This window comes from Triturus cristatus, chromosome 3_2, assembly GCF_964204655.1.
Source record: "Triturus cristatus chromosome 3_2, aTriCri1.1, whole genome shotgun sequence".
In the NCBI taxonomy this organism is placed as follows: Eukaryota; Metazoa; Chordata; class Amphibia; order Caudata; family Salamandridae; genus Triturus; species Triturus cristatus.
The window spans coordinates 868,085,782-868,100,309 of record NC_140584.1 but is presented as its reverse complement, the minus strand read 5'-3'; the positions used below and the strand labels follow the sequence as shown (position 1 = coordinate 868,100,309).

At 48.2% G+C, this 14,528-nt stretch overlaps 1 protein-coding gene across 4 annotated transcripts in view; it reads right to left on the bottom strand.

The window, feature by feature from the left end:
• The window catches only part of TAOK1 (TAO kinase 1), a 1,366,047-nt gene that overhangs the window by 234,355 nt on the left and 1,117,164 nt on the right, over window positions 1-14,528 (bottom strand). For all 4 annotated transcript variants that reach the window (XM_085649205.1, XM_085649204.1, XM_085649206.1 and 1 more), the window contains exon 16: window positions 517-720. In XM_085649205.1, coding sequence (XP_085505331.1) covers window positions 517-720 — 204 coding nt within the window. The remainder of the gene's footprint in view (window positions 1-516; window positions 721-14,528) is intronic.

The window sequence follows — 14,528 nt, the reverse complement described above, 5'->3', positions numbered from 1 at the left end:
CGGCAAAGTAAAGAAAATCAACAAACCCTATGAGAATTTTTGTGTTTACTTCACAAGATTATAGAAATTCAAAACTTGGTTTAACATTTTCTTAAAGGGAAGAATAAGAATGAGTGAGGGGAGGGAGAAACTGCTTATTTGTGTCCAGATTACAGAAAAAGAGGCCTCCACAACTGCTTATTCCAAGTAAGATATTCTATTAAAAAGTTTTTCCAACACCCCTTCATCGAAATGGACTTCTGTCAAAGCTGGGAGAGAGGAAACGGTGTTCAATAGTGTTATCTCTGTTACTGATTGGACAGGATAGCTGTTTTCAAAACAGAAAGAAAATGCTTGCCTATGCAGCTCTATAATTTATATTACAAATATTGCTAATGTGTCAAGTATATTCCTGATAAGCAATGAAACTTGTCTATTAAGCTCTTCCAAACTGGCATACACCACCCTAATTCTTTATTCATTATATTTTTTTGTAACAATGCTAAGTCATATCACCCAATCAGTTTCAAAACATACCTCTCGAACCAAATCTTGCTCCAGGTTATGACGACCAAGTAGCATACGTCTCTTGAAGCGGCGACATTCCAGTTCAAGATACTGTCTCTGGCGCCGTAACAGGTTGGCTTCTTCCTCTGCCTGGAAATGTTGAATGTTCTCCTTTTGCTTAGAAAGCCACTCCTGCTTTTCCTTCTTTGGAGTACTCTGGTTTTCAGTTAACTCCTGACAGATAAGTTAAGAACAGGTAAAGTTATGGTATACTACTGTCAAAAGCCAACACCTACATCATCTTCCTATGCTTGCATTGCTAGAAATGATGCTTCTCAAACATACATTTAAAACAAGCATTTGCAAGGCCAATAGACTGGATTATGAATGAAAGTACCCTTTGTGCCGTTGATGGGTTCTGGCACTCAATAGGTCTTCGTGCACACACACTGTCACTCATCTTTGTACTCATGCATCCTTGTATCACTGACTCATTCTTACATTCACTTTCTGGCACAACAGCAATAAAACACACTCAAATTCAACAGAATATGCAAGATAAATTAAAATAATAAAATTAGGCCCTCCAAACACAGTGGATATGATTGCAATAACAAAACTAAACATAGCAGAAGGTGTCGGTCTTGCAGAGGTACTGTAAACAATCTATTTTATTTTAAATTTCCATCAAGGTCATCACATTTAGAACACACATGTTGGTCTTCTTGGAAGAGTCAAACAATGATAAGCTGTGGAGAGTAGTATTCAATAACGGTCTCCTGGTTTAGAGAAGTTGCCACGTGGGATGCCGCGCTATGCAGATAAAATGAGGGTCAAGCAATGTGGTAGCACTGCCTGTAGTATCCTTTTAAGAAATATAAAGATAAAAAGATGAGAGGCAAAGAAATAAAAGGGGAACTATAAAAGGAGATAATTTGAAAATGAACGGAAATGCCACCAACCCTAACAGTGAAGTGCACTAATTTTCAGGTAGATGTACACATATGACTAGAAAATGCCATCATCCACATAGCAAGAGAACCAATGACTGAGGTGGACTGAAACATTACCCAAAACATTACACTGTCAAGGATGGAAACAGAAGGTAATAGCAGAAAAGAGCTGACCCAAAGGCTGTATATGTATGGATGTTTTTATATATATATGAATGTATAAATTATGTAAAAAAATGTTTTACAAGATCCTGGCAAATAGAAGAGATTCTAGCAATAATTATTACAGTACACATCTTCTCTCCTCTGGGTTTGTCAGAGACTCGAAGATCTTACCTTACAAAGGTGACCTGTGACATTTAAAGTAACAGTTCACCGCTACGTAGGCTTTACTACTCAGTGATAATCTACCCTTAAATGCCAATTGACTAACATATGATTTTCACAACCAATATGTCACCTCCACTGCCTTTATTGTTACTTCCATTATAAGCAATCAAACCTTTATCATTGGCTTGTCACCATACCCAAATCTGACCTACAGTGTTGGTTAAGTCTTCTCAAAAGGAACCATCATGCATAGCTTAATAAAATTACAATTATGTAGTAAGTTGTCAAAACAATATTAAATCCCTACTAACAAAGCATCCTCTATCCCCATGGTTTGTTTGGGTTGTGGATCACCAACACCAAAACCCTTGCCTACTACTGTAATCTGTGAGATTCCATGTAAAAAACAGGCTTTAGCACAGTGTCTTCAACAATCCAACCATAAAAGCCTACTGCCCTGAAGACATGTTTCTCACAATATATAGGACCTACTTGCTTTGTGATAATTTTTAAATCTAAATAGATCACACATAAAGAAACTGATATAACTTTTCTCAGTGAAGCAATAAGGCCTCTAGCCTTTACCAACGGCTTGACACTACAACACAGGCCTATTGAAGTTTGCATAAAGCACAAGTTACTTGTGTAACGATATATCTGTAAGAGACATTAGTTAGTGATAGATTCCTTACCTTAGAATATCCCCAGACGTCAGACTGTGTCCAGAAAGTTTTTGTCAGCAGTACCCCTGCGTGTCAGTAGGCGTCGTCGTACGGCTCCACGTACGTCGCTGGTGTCGTAGCCGCCGAGATGACGTCGTCAGAGCTACTTAGACGCGCCCACGTGCAATGTCGTCCGTTCTGTACACAACTTTTCTGCGCCAGAAGCGCAGAGCCATGTCTGAGACCGACTACTGGTGCAATAGAATTAGGGCCCTGAAAGGGATGACCTGAACCCTAGAGAACAACACGCAGAACGGGGAGGATGGGCGGGCGGTAAGGAATCTATCACTAACTAATGTCTATTACAGATATATCATTACACAAGTAACTTGTGCATCTGAAAGAGACACGTTAGTGATAGATTCCTTACCTTAGAATACAAACCAAAGCGATACCAACCCCGGTGGTGGGTCTGCAAAGTGAGATTACACAAGAAAGTAGAGGAGAAACGAACGGCCAAAGAAGCCGTCTCTCCGGACCGGACTGTCAAGGTGTACGGAAGTGGGTTTCTGTTGCAGTAACCCCCCCCCCACCACTTTTTGCCTGATACCTGATGCACTTTTCCTTGGTGTGCCCTGGGTCCCTGCCAATCAGGTACCCAGGGCCTGTGTTCCTTCCCTAAAAACTGTACTAAAGCCTAAACCCAATTGGCATCTCTAGCCACATGTCAGCCCCTGGTAAATGGTACCCTAGGTACCCAGGGCATTGTGACCAGAGAAGACCCCTAAGGGCTGCAGCACTTATTATTCCACCCGTAGGGGCCCTGTACCCTGACACACACACACTGCCTTTGCAGGCGGAGTGTCCTGGTGCAGAATTAAACACAGAGTCGACATGCCACACATCCCTGTGTGCCATGCCCACAAACCCACTGCCCTGGCATACATCAGCCACCCCTCTAGCTGGGTACCCTATGCCAGTGGTGAGGACACAGGTGCATGATCCCTGTGCCCCTACAGTACCCAGGGCCATTCCTGGGCACTGTAAGTGCAGTGATGCCATTAAATGTATATGGTGCTGGGAGGTTGTCATTACGAACTCCACAGCACCATAATGGCTACACTAAAGACTGACAAGTTTGATATCAAACGTCTCAGCACATTAAGCCCACACTGATGCCAGTGTGGGATTTAATGTAAAATGCACTACAGAGGGCATCTTAGAGATGCCCCCTGAAACCTCACCTATAATCCACGTCTTCTCTGAGAGGCTGCCACACAGAAGACATGTTTCTGGACCCCTGGGTGGAGAGCCCCCGTTCTCCTGGGCCTGCAACAATGCACATCCTGGGCGAGGTGGTAGGTCTCCTCCCCCAGGATGGGCAGGGGGAAGCTTCAAAGGCATGCCGCCTTTGTGAGCTTCTCCAGGCCACTTGCTGTCCTCAGCAACTGGCCCCCACCGGTTCTGACCCTCCCTCTGGCAGGAAGACTGGCCGTAAACCCCAAGTAAGGACAGGGGATGTGCCAGCCTGTGCCAACTCATCCCCTCAGGTGGGACAGGCGAGGTGAAGCACAACTTTGGGCTCCGGCCATCTTAAGGATGGGGAGCCCTGCCCAATCACAGCTAGGCTCCTGCCCCCCTCCCACCGGAGAGGAGCAGGATAGGGGGTGTACTCACCCCAGGACAGGGACCCATTGGTCCCTGCCTTCACCCTACCTGTAACGCCCCTAAATTTAGTACTTGGGGGCACGCTGAACATTCCTTCCTCAGATCCAGATTCGAAAACAAGCAAGAACATCAAGAAACTAGAAGACCCGCCGTGCAGCTGCTAACAAGAGGACGACACCAACTGACTTGGCCCCAGCCCTACCGGCCTGTTGATCCTTGAACCTGCTCCTGTGGAACTCCGGCGTCTTCAGTGGTCAGCAACCTCAAAAATCCCGGAGGACCTGACCACCTTGAGACTCTACCAAGACTGGGACTCCCACGAGCAGTGGTTCTGCTCAAACAGCAATACCCCTGGTGCCAGCCAGGAACCGCAAATCCAGCACACTCTATACCCGCCGAGCCTGGCCTGTGCCCGAGTGGACAAAGACCCAGAGGACGTCCCATCCGCGATTCTGACCTGCAATCCAGTGCCCAAGGATCCTCCTAGACGACCCAGACGACGCCTGCAGCCTCAGAACCAGGGACCCCTCCAAACGCGACCAGCAGGGGGTAAGATTTTCCAACATCAAAAGACACCCCTGCACCCAGCGCCCCACGGCCCCCTGTGCCCAACTCCTGGGTGCCTACCTATCCTCCAAGATCCCAACTTACCCCTCAAAGTCTTGGTCGCTCCTGAAGATCCTCCGTCTCCGAGCCTGCAGCCTTTGTTCACTTTCCAAGATCTCCATTAAATAACATTGAGCGCCCGACGGCTCAAAAGCACCCTGGACCCAGCCGCCCGAGGGCCCCTGGCAGTGCAACCTATGTCCTGATCTACTTCCCCATTTGCCCTGAGCCAGTGACCAGGAGCCCAGCTCCCACAGCCGCGTGGCCTGCTCGCCAGAAGCCACCAACCGAAGGCCCCCAGCCTCTCATTGGATAACATTGGGCCTAACTACCTCTGCACCCGGCTGCCCCTGTGCCGCTGAGGGTGTACCAACTGTACCTACCTGACCCCGGGGGACCCCTGAGTCTATGCCCAGAACCTTAACTCTGCCAGTCGAGTACTTACCTAAAAGCCGATAACTCACTTTTCTTCCATAGGCTAACATTGACTGGTTTCACTTGGAAATTCTTCTAAGTGTGGAGTTTTGGAACTTTGAAATATTCATATAAAATCAGCCAAACAACGAATTCCGATTTACTCACCTGTTATCAGGAGAGACCTCAGTGCTGCATCTTGTAGCTCAGTACTGACCCTGAAAAGTAATTTTAACCGTACTTACCAGTAACTTGAATTTCCTTCCATAGGCTATCATTGCCAGCTTTTTGCTGAAAAAGTTTCTAAGTGTCGATTTTTGAAACGTACAAATATTCTTAAAAAATCGTGCCACCGATAAAAACGTAATTACTTGCCTGTTTTAGATAGATGTCCCAGTGCTGAACCTAGGAGCCCAGCACTGGATTACAAAAGTAACAAGAACATACTTTACCCGTAACTCGAATTTTCTTCCATAGGAAACCATTGACTGTTTCTCTGTGAAATTTCTTCTGTCGATTTTGCAAACTTATAAATATTCCTTAAAAATCGCCTGTATAACAAGCGCAGTTTCTCAACTGCTTACAGGTGGAACACTAGTGCTGGATCCAGGGTCCAACACTGACCTAGAAAAAGTAACCATAACCCCACTTACCTGCTAAGTGAATTTCCTTCCATAGGATAACATTGGTAATTTGATCACAACAAGTTTTTAAGTGTCAACTTTTAAAATAGCAAAATATTGCTTAAAAATCACAACAGTAACTAAAGGAATATGCCACTTACCAGTATGCATCTGTTCTTGGCATGTAGAGCTGCAGATCTATACACTGTGCATAGCTCGCCATCTGGTGTTGGGCCCAGATGTTTGCAGTTTGTTTTTCCTCTGGGAAAGTCTTTGGAAGTCACGAGTTCGGTGACTCCTCCCTTGGTTCGTATTGCGCATGGGCTTCGGCTCCATCCTCAAATTGTTTTTCGCCAGCAGGGAAAGATGGAGCGTAGTGGAAACAGTAAAGAAACCCATGTGTGTTGTATCTAAATAAGATAAGACTGGAACGGATAAAGGTAGGCGGGTGGGCGTGTATAGATCTGCAGCTCTACATGCCAAGAACAGATGCATACTGGTAAGTAGCATATTCCGTTCGAGGCATATGAGCTGCAGATTATACACTGTGCATAGATTATATAGCAGTACCCAACCCTAGCGGCGACCACCGGCATCCGTTGCAGTTGTTTGGAACAGTGTTTTTAGTACAGCCTGGCCCACACTAGCTTGTTGCTTGGTTTGCACATCTACACAGTAATGTTTTGTGAAAGTGTGCGGTGTTGACCATGTGGCTGCTTTGCATATGTCATCTAGTGGTATATTTCCTAGAACAGCCATAGAAGCCCCTATCATTCTTGTAGAGTGGGCTTTAGGGGGAACCGATAGCGTTCGCTTTGCTTTGTGGTAGCAAATCTGTATGCATTTTACAATCCACCTAGCTATCCCTGATTTAGAAATAGGGTTGCCTTTATGTGGTGGAGAGAAGGAGACAAATGGCTGTTTGGTTTTCCTGAAAGGTTGTGTACGTTGGATGTAGTAAAGTAGAGCTCTTAACATCCAGTGTGTGTAACGCTCTTTCCGCAACGGTTTGAGGTTGTGAGAAAAAGACTGGTAATTCTACCGACTGGTTTAAATCGAATGGAGAAATTACTTTGGGTAGAAATTTTGGGTTGGTGCGGAGTACAACCTTGTTCTGATGCATTTGGAGAAAAGGTTCCTGTATAGTGAGTGCTTGTATTTCACTAACCCTTCTAAGGGAAGTGATGGCCACTAGAAATGCTGTTTTCCATGTGAGAAATTGCAGCTCACATTTATGTAGTGGTTCGAAAGGGGGTCCCATTAACCGTGTGAGAACGATATTCAAATTCCAGACAGGTGAGGGTGGTACTCTGGGTGGAATTACTCTTTTGAGGCCTTCCATGAAGGCTTTGATGGCAGGCACTCTGAAAAGCGATAGGTGTTGCCTGTTCTGCAAGTAAGCAGCAATGGCAGCAAGGTGTAACCTAATGGAAGTATATGCTAGGTTACACCTTTGTAGGTGGAGTAAAGAACATATGATGTGCTGTATGTACACATTTAAAGGATTGATTGTGTTGTCGTGGCAGTAAACAACAAATCTTTTCCACTTTGCCGCATAGCATGCCCTAGTAGTAGGGTGTCTAGCTTCCCTGATAATATTCATGCAATCAGGGGGAAGGTTAAGGTATCCGAATTCTAGGACCTCAGGAGCCAGATCGGAGGTTGAGCTGAGCTGGGTCCGGGTGCCTGATCTCTCCATGGTTCTGGGTTAGGAGGCATGGTGAGAGGTGTAGCTTTTGGTGTGGTACTACTGAGAGTTCCAGCAGTGTGGTGTACCACGGTTGTCTGGCCCATGTTGGAGCTACTAGGATCAGTGTTAGGGAATGCTGTTGTAGCTTTCGCAGCACTAATGGAATTAGTGGGAGAGGTGGAAAAGCGAATTCAAATTTGTTTGACCAGTTCATCCATATCGCATTGCCTTTGGACATGGGTGTGGATATCTGGCGGCGAAGCTTGGGCATTTTTTGTTTTCGTGGGTGGCGAATAGGTCTATGTGTGGATGCCCCCACTTCTGAAAGAACGGGTGAAGAACTTGTGGGTGAAGTTCCCACTCGTGGATCTGCTGCGTTTGTCTGCTGAGCAGATCTGCCACGGTGTTTTGGACTCCTGGGACGTGTTGGGCCAGGAGAAAGATTTTTTGAGGAATTGCCCATCTCCATATGCTCTGAGCTAGCTGAGAGAGCTGTGGAGAGTGTGTGCCCCCTTGCTTTTGAATGTAGTACATGGCAGTCATGTTGTCTGTGTGAATGAGGACTGCCTTGCCTGAAATCTGCGTCTGGAAGGATTTTAGGGCAAGGAAGATTGCAAGTAACTCCAGATGATTGATGTGAAGTAACTTCTGTTGTGGCGTCCAAGTGCCCTGTGCTGTGAGATGTAACAGACGAGCTCCCCAGCCGGAGAGCGATGCGTCTGCTGTTAGGATTATTTGTGGGACCGGGTCCAGGAACGGTCGACCTCTGGAAAGGTTTGTGGTGTTCCACCACTGCTGAGAGTGATGAGTGCGACAGTCTACCAACACCAGATCTGCCAGTTGTCTCTGGGCCTGGTTCCACTGGCGCGCTAAGCACTCCTGGAGTGGACGCATTTGGAGTCTTGCATGGGGCACTATGAAGATGCAAGAGGCCATCATCCCTATTAGTTGCATAAACACTCTTGCTGGGAGAGAGTGTTGAGATATGAATTTTTGACGCAGAGCCTGTATCTTTGCTATCCTAGCAGGATTGGGATAGGCTATGGCTTTTGAGGCGTTTATGGTGGCACAGAGGTATTGATTTGTGTGGGATGGTACCAGGTGGGATTTTTGATGGTTCACCGTGAAACCTAGCTGATGGAGTAGTTGGACTGTAGCGGCGGTGTGTTGCACACATTGATCGTAGGACATGGCTTTTATTAGCCAGTCGTCCAGATAGGGGAAGACGTGAATGTGCTGTCTTCTGAGGTGTGCAGCCACTACTGCTAGGCACTTGGTGAAAACCCTTGGTGCTGTTGTTACCCCGAATGGGAGCACCTTGAACTGGTAATGTTGCCCGTCCACCACAAATCTGAGGTTCTTTCTGTGAGACTGATGTACTGGGATATGAAAGTATGCGTCTTTCAAGTCCAGGGTGGTGAGAAAACCGTTCTGGGAAAGAAGTGGGAGAACTTGTTAAAGGGTTACCATGTGAAAATGGTCCGAATGTATGTAAGTGTTTAGAGGTCTGAGATCTAGGATAGGTCGTAGACTCTCGTCTGTCTTTGGAATCAGAAAGTACAGAGAGTAGACCCCTAAATTTTGCTGATTTATGGGGACCTGCTCTATGGCTCCTTTTTGCAGGAGGGAGATCACCTCCTGTTTTAGTAGTGCAGTATGTTCTTGAGACATAGGGCGGTGCCTGGGTGGAATGTTTGGGGGGGGCAGATGTTAGTTCTAAGCAATACCCTGACTGAATAATTTGTGTCACCCATCTGTCTGAGGTGATTGTCTCCCAGACGTGAAGGAAATGTTGTATTCTGCACCCGACCGGAGTGGAATGGTCTAGAGGGAGTGGGGGAAAGTCATTGGGTATTAGGTGTGGCAGAGTGGGCAGGATTTGTCTTGCCTCTGCCCTTGTTATTATTGCCTCTGTATCCGCCTCTTTGATAACCCTTTGTGAAGGTAGATTGAGGAGGGGATTTGTAGGACGTGGATGCAATATCCGAGGAGTAGCCTCTGCCCTTGCCTCGAAAGGAAGAGCGGCGAAAGGAGCGCCTAGGAGTGTGTGACTGTAGGGCTCCCATGGATTTCGCCGTGTCAGTATCTTTTTTCATCTTTTCGAGGGCTTCGTCAACTTTTGGGCCAAATAGATGATCTTGGTCGAATGGGTGATTCAATATAGAGGCTTGTACCTCAGGTTTAAAACCTGAAACTCTCAGCCAGGCATGGCGACGTAGAAGGACACTGGTGTTTATGGCCCTGGAGGCTGTATCTGCTGCATCTAGGGCACAGCAGATAGAGGTATTAGTTATTAGTTTTCCCTCTTGGATCAATTCATTGGCCCTGTTCTTATATTTTTCAGGGAGATGGTGCATGATGGTCTCTAACTCATCGTAATGTGCCCTGTCGTATCTGGCCAATAGCGCTTGCGTGTTGGCGATACGCCATATGTTGGCGGATTGTGACGCAGTGCGCTTCCCTGACGCGTCTAGGAGCTTCGACTCTTTGTCAGGTGGTGGTGCTTCGCCTGACGCCTGAGAATTGGAGCGTTTCCTAGCTGTAGATACTACTAGGGAATCCAAAGGTGCAGGGCCTTTAATATATGAAGGGTATGTGGGGGCGGCTTTGTATTTCTTCTCTATATGGGGGTTTAGGACCCTGGCCCTGACTGGGTCTTTAAAGACCTACGGTGCATGTTTAACCACCCCTTTTAACATAGGTAGGATGGCAGTAGACCTATGTGCGTCGTCAAAGGTGTCTAGGAGAAAATCCTCCTCTACTGGGTCAGTGTGTAACTCCACCCCGTGGTAGTGTGCCGCCCTTTGTAATAAGTGGTGAAAACCCAAGGAATCTTCAGGTGGGGATGGGTACAGGTCATCCTGTGGGACATCTGGGATGTCCAGATTATTGCAGTTGTCCCATGGGTCTGGAGATCCAGTAGGGGTGGGATCCTGTGGCACATCTGCTGGATCATAAAATGGGTCTCCTAAGTCATCTGGGACAGGAGACAAAGTTGGGGAACGATGTGGGGGTGGAGAGGGTGGGGAAGGTGGAGGAGGAGGGGAAGGCACTCTGAAAGGAGAAGTAGCAGTGTCTTTCCTCTTTGGAGGTGGAGGTGGAGCTGGTTTGTCCAAGTGTCTCTTTTTTGTAGACAATGTCAAATGTCCAGTTTTTGGATCCTTGGTGAGAGTCTTTTGGAGAGGATCCGGTGCAAAAAGTTCTTGGGACACTGGTTGCTCGGCCGGCGCCGAAGTTTGAGGCCGACGGCTTTTTAGGCTTGTCCAAGCCGTGCTTCTTTGGGACCTCCGATTTTTTGGTTGGCGCCGAAGAAGGCTTCGGCACGGGAGTGTCGGTGCTGAGGGCCTTGTGATGTTTGGTCGGCACCGGCAGGGCAGGTTTCGACACCTAAGGCTTTGGTAGTGGGTTCGGTGTGTAGATGGAGGCCGATCTTTTCTTCGGTGCCGAAGGGTGCTTTTCGGCACCGATAGCAGGCTGGCTTGAGCCCGAGCTGCCGGAAGGCTTAATAGGCTTCTTTACCGGGCCCGAAGGTGGGGTGTGAGAAGCAGTATCCTTGGTCTTATCTAGGCCCGAAGGCGAAGGTGTGACCGAAGCCTTTGTGGGTATCAGCGTGGGTGTGGGAGGGGGTATTGTACTCACGACCCTCTGCGCCGGGGTGATGTCCTCCACATCGGAGTCATCGGCCTCGGAAGCACTGACGAGGTCGTCGTCCTCTTACTCGATGTTCTGCTGTCCCGGAGCTTCGACGTCGTCCCCGAAGATGTCGACTGGAGCGGAGATCGAGGAGTGCGCCATGTTGCGTCTAGCCTGTCGATCCCGAATAGTCTTTTTAGAGCGAAAAGACTTGCAGGCGGGACAGTCTCGAGCCTCGTGTTCAGGGGAGAGGCAGAGGTTGCACACCTCGTGGAGATCGGTGTGGGGAAACTTGGACCCACATCGAGGGCACATCTTGAAAGAAGTTCTTTCCATCAGCCGAGACCGGAGCCGGAATAAGCCCGAAGGCCGCCGTCGACGACCGGAATCGAAGAAGTGCCGAAGAGAAGGTGATGAAGATGATTTATTATCAGAAGGATCTCGATGAGCGAGGATTTAGCGTCGATCGTTGAACTGGAAAGTTCGGAACCGGAGCGCGAAGTATTACATCCGAGCCCGATGGCGGAAAAAAACAATCTGAGGATGGAGTCGAAGCCCATGCGCAATACGAACCAAGGGAGGAGTCACCGAACTCGTGACTTCCAAAGACTTTCCAAGAGGAAAAACAAACTGCAAACATCCGGGCCCAACACCAGATGGCGAGCTATGCACAGTGTATAATCTGCAGCTCATATGCCTCAAACACGTATTTACTCACTTGTTTCCAAGAACTGTCCCAGGACTGAATCTAGGATACAGTCCTGGAGTTAGAAAAGTAATCCTGAAAGTAATCAATTGCATAGAACTTAACATTCCCATTGAGCTCAACGTATTATTGTGTTTGAAATTGTGTTGCCTATTGCAACAAACTGTAACTATTGCATTTCAAGTCAATTGCCTTTTGCAAAGTATTTAACTAAAGCATCTCATTCTGAGAAAGTATATTTTGATACCTCTTGTTGGTTCTAAAATAAAACAACCATATATTTTTATATACAAACCATTGGCCTAGAGTTCAGTTCTTGAGTGTGTGAGACCATTTGCAGACTGAGTGTGTACAACAAATGCTTTACACTGTCCTCTGATACTGCCTTACTGCTCGACCAAGCTACCACTTTAGAGAGTAAGGTTATATCTAACTTTAGCCTCTGCCAAACCTCTGGGGACTGTGGACTCTGTGCACACTGTACCTATTTGGGAACAGTATATAAAGAGCCACTTTCTCACACAAGGCAATAGTGCTTAGTGAAAGTATGCAACAAGGCCCAAGTGGCCGCCTGACAGATGTTTTGCAGGGGGACACCGCGTCCCAATGCTGTAATAGCTGCTGTCGCCCTGGTAGAATGGGCACCAAGCCCAACCGGAGGTTCCTTTCTCGCCAGAGAGTAACAGGCTTTAATGCACAAGACAACCCATCGGAAGATAGTCAGCTTGTGCACAACCCGGTCTTTCTTGTCGCCCACGTAGCCAACAAAGAGCTGGTCATCCACCCGGAACTGTTGTGTGAGGTTGAGCTAGAACAAAAGCGCACACTTTGGGTCCGGACGGTGGAGCCTCTCCTCTTCTCTTGAAGGGTGCGGAGGCAGAAAGAAAGCGGGCAGAGTGACAGTTTGCCCGAGATGAAAGGCAGAGACTACTTTTGGCAGAAAGGAGGGACGTGGTCAAAGCACAACCTTGTCTGGATGAATTGCCAGGAAAGGAGGTTTGCAGGAAAGAGATTGGAGCTCACTCACCCGGCGAGCGGAGGAAGACAGTTTTCAAAGTTAACAACCGCAAAAGGACAGTTATGAAGAGGCTCAAAGGGAGCACACATCAAATATGTGAGAACCAGGTTCAAGTCCCACTGAGGCATCACAAAGGGAATAGGAGGGAACAGGTAAGTAAGGCCTTTGAGAAATCTATTGACAACTGGGAACTTGAAAAGAGAGGACTGATCAGGCAGCCTAAGAAAGGCCAAAAGAGCAGAAAGGTAGCCCTTGATAGTGCCCAGAGAAGAGCCCTGCTGGGCCAAAGAAAGAAGGAACAATAGGACCTCAGAAAGAGGGGCAGCAAGAGGATCTACAGCTTTCGCTGTGCACCATGCCACAAACTTTTTCCACCGACAGGCGTAAACCATTTTAGTAGAGGGACGCCTGGCTGCCAGAATCACATTACAGACTTTGGGAGGCAAGTCAAATGGAATCAGCTGTTGCCGCTCAATCTCCACGCAAGGAGATGGAGGCAGGACAGGTTCGGGTGGAGGACCGTCCCCTGTTGCTGCAACAGGAGATCCTCCCGAAGAGGCAGTCGGATCGGGGGATCTACGCTCATACTGAGTAGCTCGGGATACCAAACTCTTCGGTCGCGTCTGATCTTCTTCAGCACTCTGGGCAGTAGTGGTATAGGCGGAAAGGCATACAAAGGACCGCAACTCCACTTGCAACGAAAAGCGTCTCCGAGCGATTGTCGCTTTGGAAACTCCAACGTGCAGAACTGCTGACATTGCGTGTTCTCTTCGGTGGCGAATAGATCTAACCAAGATTCTCCCCACTGCTGAAAGAGACCTTGCACCACCTCCGAGTGAAGACGCCATTTGTGATCCAACATGCACCTGCGGCTGAGTTTGTCCACCCTGGCGTTCAGGGTACCTGCCAGGTGTTGAACCACCAAGGAAATGCCTTGACGTTCCAGCCACGTCCAGAGACGTAGAGCCTCCTGACATAGGGTCCACGTCCCCACCACGCCTTGTTTGTTGCAGTACCACATGGCAGTGGTGTTGTCTGTGAACACCTGCACTACTCTCCCCTTGACAGAGGGAAGGAATGCTTTCAGTGCAAGTAGGATCGCCCTGAGCTCCAAAAGATTGATATGGAGCTTGGACTCCGCCGGAGACCAGAGGCCTCTGATCTCCGCCTCTCCCTTGTAGCCGCCCCATCCCAGGAGGGACGCGTCCGTCACTATTGTGTGCTCCGGTTGGGGAAGGGACAGGGATCTGCCGCTGACCCAACGCTTGTTCGTAAGCCACCATTGAAAGTCCTGTGCAGTGCCCTCCGAGATCTGGACGCAGTCGGACAGGTTCCCCCGATGCTGCGTCCACTGGAACTTCAGGTCCTACTGCAGAGCCCGCATATGCCATCTGGCATGATCAATTAGCAGGATGCAGGAGGCCATGAGGCCCAGCAGCCTCAGGGTCTTCCTGAGCAAAACCCAGGACCAGGGCCGAAAGATCAGAAACATAGCCCGAATGTCCCTGACTCGCTGTTCTGGAGGAGAAACCCGAAACTGCACCGTATCCAGAACCGCTCCGATGAAGAGGAGCTTCTGAGAGGAAATCAGGTGCGACTTCGGCACGTTGATGGAAAACCCCCAGCAAATGCAGGAGGTCGGCCATAGTCTGGAGGTGGGAGACGACTGCCTGGGGCGAGCCCGCCTTCAACAGCCAGTCGTCGAGATAGTGGGAAGACTGAAACCCCTGATCTGCGCA